Source organism: Ptychodera flava, chromosome 16 (genome assembly GCF_041260155.1).
Source record: "Ptychodera flava strain L36383 chromosome 16, AS_Pfla_20210202, whole genome shotgun sequence".
Classification (NCBI taxonomy): Eukaryota; Metazoa; Hemichordata; class Enteropneusta; family Ptychoderidae; genus Ptychodera; species Ptychodera flava.
In genome coordinates, this window is record NC_091943.1 from 16,829,368 (window position 1) to 16,834,797 (window position 5,430).

At 42.3% G+C, this 5,430-nt stretch overlaps 1 protein-coding gene across 1 annotated transcript; it reads left to right on the forward strand.

Moving 5' to 3' along the window:
* LOC139114146 (uncharacterized) lies at positions 1-4,255 on the forward strand. Its single transcript, XM_070675693.1, has one exon. It carries the CDS (start codon positions 89-91, stop codon positions 3,392-3,394), a length of 3,306 nt encoding a protein of 1,101 aa, XP_070531794.1. The 5' UTR covers positions 1-88; the 3' UTR covers positions 3,395-4,255.
* Positions 4,256-5,430: the final 1,175 nt, after the last annotated feature.

The window sequence follows — 5,430 nt, forward strand, 5'->3', positions numbered from 1 at the left end:
AATCGAAACATTACGAGCAGTGACTATAGACATAATAGACATTACATATTTCATCACGGAAACAGAACGTCTTCTGTATACACCGACCATGGACAAGACCATGAAGTTATTCCTTCTGTGCGTTACGTTTTCAACGTTGCTGAATACTATCTTCTTAACGTACTCTGTGCTGCAGAGCAGAGGGTCAGTTACCCGCTATGACCACGACCAAATTGTTCTCACCAAGGTAAAGTATATAGAGCGTGAACAGGCGACATTTATCGACGACGGTCCCCGGTGGTCAGTTTCTTGGCGCTTTGACCAGAGAACCAGATGCTCGCAGTATTCCGCTGTAAAACTGCTGATCATCATCGCGTCAAATCCAGAAAGGTTTAGCCGTCGATCCGCAATCCGAAAAACGTGGGCGAAAGCTTCGCATCTTTACAGAGACGCCGACCGGCGGGTGGTGTATCTTTTTCTCGTCAATGCCACAAGCGACAGGATACTACGAGAGCAGATCGGGTGGGAAAATGACGAACATGGGGATATCATTCAGTCGGATCAGCCGAGCAGCTGGCCGAACAACACCGATCTAATATCGTTAGCTCACTGGACTAAAAATTACTGTGCCAACGCTCGCTTCGTACTTAGAGTTGACGACAGAACGCTAGTTTTTACCGATCGAATTCTTAATTTCTTATACGGCACCGAGGTAGCCAATTTACGAGGTTCGCTGCCATCTGAACCCTCCCCTCAAAGGCGTATCGAGCGGGAGGGCGTGTTGGCGTACGGTTTCATGACATCATATCGACCTTTACCAGTTACAAGCCAGCCATATTTGCTGTCCAGTAGCGTTGTCCACCTGATTATGACTATGTCACAGTTCGTGGAAAAGAGACGCCTGAATAATTTCACAAAGTCGCAACCTTTGCTTGAGAAAGTAGAGGCGCTGTCGACCAAAATCGAAGGATTTGGCGTGTACGGCGAAGAGACACGCTTATGTGAACACAAATCGACTTTGTTGCTGTTGTGTGAAGTTGACTTTGCATCGATGTACGCAATTTGGCGGGATTTTGAACAAAACTCATGCAACAACACAACAACCGAGGAATTTACGATGTCAACAAAACTTCAGCCTAGAAAGACTAATGACATGTTGAGTGCTGGTGCCACGAACACTTCCACGTCGAACGATTCTGAGGCAAACGATTTGCCGTCATATCGAACGGGGCACACACAGTGTGAAGCGAATACAAGCGACGTCTTTCTATTGGTTTTAACCCACTCATGGCCTGGACATATAAAGGAGCGTACAGCTATTCGTAAGACAAGAGGAAGACTTGTGAGCGCGATGGGTCGGAAAATTGTTCAACTCTTCCTCATACCAGGGTCGCCAGAGTTGACGAAGAACAGGACGATACAGGATGAAAGTAACCTTCATAAAGACATATTTATTTTAGATGTGAAAGACAAAAAAATGCCGATATTGAAATTTTTGATTATGTACAACAACTTTGTCGTGAAGCTGTGTCTGCAGTACGTCATGAGAGTAGACGACAACTTTTTCGTAAATTTGAATAGTCTCGTGCAAGTTCTCGTTGGCGCTCCGCGATCTCGTTTCTTTCTCAGCTCTACGTCAAACACTTCTGCCAAATTTAAAGTCAAGAACAATAACCTGAACTTTAAACAAACTGTAAAATATCAATCATCTGATATAACAGACTCTGTGTATGTTATGTCTTCAGATGTCGCCGCGAATATTTTTGTCGCTTCACATCATTTTGATGTTATCTGTCATCCGGGAACTCCAGACATCGGGTGTTTACTCCGCCATCTTGGAATTTCGGTCGTTCACCATGAAGGAATCGATCTGTCGGGCAAAAAGCGGTCCCTGTGTGAGACGAAAGAGGTGCTGGCATCCGGGCATGTGTCTGAATCTCTGACGTATGCGATTTGGCAAAACCTGGACCAATGGGGTGCGTTCATCTCATGCAGTTCAGATTCTGAATTGAACTTAAAGCGAGAATTCGACCTAAACGGCGATGAGAGAATCAAAATCGCCGGAGGGCTGATAGTAGGGATGCCCCCTGAAAATCGAACGACAGGCTCAAGCTCATTTCTAATTAATCACTTTGAGAAATGTGGCTCGAAAGTTTTCCTCTTCGTTGGAATTCTGAGTCGCCCTGGTAACCAGAAACTACGGGAGATAATACGACACACGTGGGCTATGTACAATGAAAAAATTCCCGGCTTAAGAATAGAAACGCTGTTTTTCATCGGAGTGGACAAAAATTTAAAGATTCAAAACGCAATAAGAAAAGAGAACCAAAAATACAGCGACATTATCCAAGTGAATTTTGTCGACTTGTACAAGAATCTTGTTCTGAAAACTCTGTCGATTTTCCATTGGGCGAAACACTACTGCAACAATGCAAAATATCTCCTTAAAGTCGACGACGACGTTTTCGTCCACTACAGAAATTTGGTGAAATTTCTGAAATTTGCACCCAGGGCAAATTTCTACATGGGGAATGCGCAGGTGGACACGATGCCCTACAGATCGACTGGGTATAAATGGTACACTCCAAAAGAAGTCTGGCCCAATAAGGTCTATCCCCCGTACGCTGCCGGTCCCGCGTATGTCGTCTCCATGGACGTTGTTCCGAGGGCGTTGCACCAGTCCACCGTGACACCGATTTTCAAATGGGAGGATATATACATCGGTGTTCTGCTGCAGAATTTGAACGTCGTACCTTATCCCCACATCTACTTCGATTCGAAGGGCTTCCACAGGAATCCATGCACTTTCCAGGCTGTCCTGACATCCCATCATTTCTCCATGCACATGCTTCCAAAATTCTGGAAAATGACCAAGAAAGCGGTGGAAAAAGAAACGTGCGATGGGATTTTCTTAAAAGAATTGGAACCTAACTTTCTAAGAGACAGTGATGATAACGCAGTTCAATTGCCTAGCAACGTTAACGTTTCTAGTATCGACAATCTACTACCCTTGTCAGCGGCGCCGGCGAAGAAGCAACTCTTTCTGTGCGTTGTCGTCATGACAACTCCACAACAACACGAGCAGCGGAGATTCATCCGAATGACCGTGGGCAGGAATGACGTCATACTTGGCAGGCAGATGGTGGTACGGTTCATGACAGACATCTCGCGAGAGAATAACATGCAGAAATTCATAGAACAGGAAAGAGAGCTTTACCAAGACATGCTACTCGTTCAACCGTCCAACAGTACCACGTACCATCAGTCGACGAAACTCGTCACAGCTCTGCGATGGGCAGCCACAACACCAGCAGACTTTGTCATGGTGATGGACGCTTCTGACTACGTCAACATCTTCAACGTTGTGCAAGAGTTGCAGGCCGCCCAAGGACAGACTACGTTACGTGTCACGTGAAAAGCTTAAGCTGAGCCCGGTTGTGAGGAAGAGAGAAAGTATCTGGTATGTCTCCAAGAAGGAGTGGGCTCCAGACGCATATCCTGCTCATTGTGACAAGAGGGCGCCCTTCATTCTATCGTCAGATGTCCTCCGTAAGCTCCTGGCGTCTGTCCAGGGACGACAACTCTTCAAGTTTCCCGACGTGTTCCTCGGTATTTTACTGAAGGACGCCAAGCTGACTGCAATACACAAAGAGAACTTCATCGTGAACCTCGCAGATAAGCAAGTGGCAACGGACAACCTGAACGTCGAAAGGTTGTGTGATTTGAAGAAGCCCCTTTCCATTCACGGCTTCTTTGCAAGACACAGAAGTGCCATACTGAAGCATTCTCTGACCGAAAACACAAAGTGCAAACTCTGACCTCCCTTGTGAAAACATCGTATTGGGACTTGTAAGCAAAGGGTGTAAAGCTCGATGTCCAACTGACTTTTCTCTTTGCAATGCATAATAGAATATGCATGAATCACGATATTTAGCTATATTGAGATAATTTATTGCAAGAAAAGGTGGAAGCAATTACGTTGACTAGTATCTAGGGTTTTGTTTTCACAAAGTTTGTCAATAGTTTTACAACATTATGATGATCTATTTTTCCAATTCACAGCCAGAAATATTCTTAACAATCTCAAATATTATAGGTCTCCTCCTGCAATTATCATAATATAGTTCCGGTCGCATTTGGAATTATTAGAACGCATTTATTTTGCTGTGTGTGGCAGCTTGTCTTTCGCTTCACCAAAACAAAATTAAGGAAAGTGATATTGTATGACACAAAAGCCAGTCATCTGTAGTTCTTTTTTTTACAAATAAATAGTATTTTCCCACTAAATTGTCGGCAGGTCTTTATTTAATATAGTTCCTGAACTTTGTATGAAAGATCTTCTTAGGTAGCGTTCAGTTATTATGGCCGGGGGTGGGCTGGCAAATTCTTCCTGCGCATCAGTCAAAATAAGTGAACCCCCCTACCCATTGTACCAAAAAATTGATGACACCCCTTTCAAGATGACAAAAATTTCATGACCCCCCCCCCCCCCCCCCCCCAATTGCTTGAGTAAAGTTGCACACACAAACACCTTGGGGGTATGGAGCGATAGAATCCCCCAAAAAAGAGCTTAGATTTTTTCAAATGACCTTCCTTACAAACTCAAAAGGTGTTGATGCTCAGATTTCCCCTTCTGACTTGCTTATAATTTTGAAATTACCCCTCAAAGGGGTTGGACAGAAATTACTGGTGGAATGCAATATTTTTGCGCAAGCGTGTGTGTACAAAATTTTGATATTTGGATTTAATTAAAAATCAGCTGTTGAAAATGTTGATTCACTATACATGGTATACATATATTTTCTCATACATGTATGAGAAATCTCTGTAGTACTTTTTCAATGCAAAACTATATCTATGCATTTATAGATATTTGATAATTTACATAATAGGGTTACAACTGGCATGTGGACAAAAAGTTTGACCTTAGAATTTCACCAAACATGTTCATCCACTATACATGGGAGTCAATGATAAAATTATGAATAATGTTTTTCCCATGAAAAACTTGGTATACTTGTGCATATACAGACGTTCAATAATTAACATAATTGTACTTGATTAGAATATGATGGTTAAATGTGCATATTATGTGTACAAAAAATCTGATGATGGAATTTCACTGAAAATGTTCATCAAGTACTATACATAGGAGTCTATGAGGAAAGTATGAATAATTTTTTTTCCAATACAAAAATAGGTAAACCAATGTATTTATGTACTCTCGATTATTGATATCAATGTACTAGATTAGATTAGGGTGGTAACAAATGGATGTGTTTGCCACAAATTGGATTTTGGAATTATACCAAAATGTAGATTCACTGTGAGGAAAATATGAATAATTTTTTTCAATACAAAACTATCAAAATCTGTGTATTTAGAGACATTTGATAATTCATTTTAAGGTACTTAGTTAGCCTAGTATGGTCAAAGGTTGATATGTGCGCA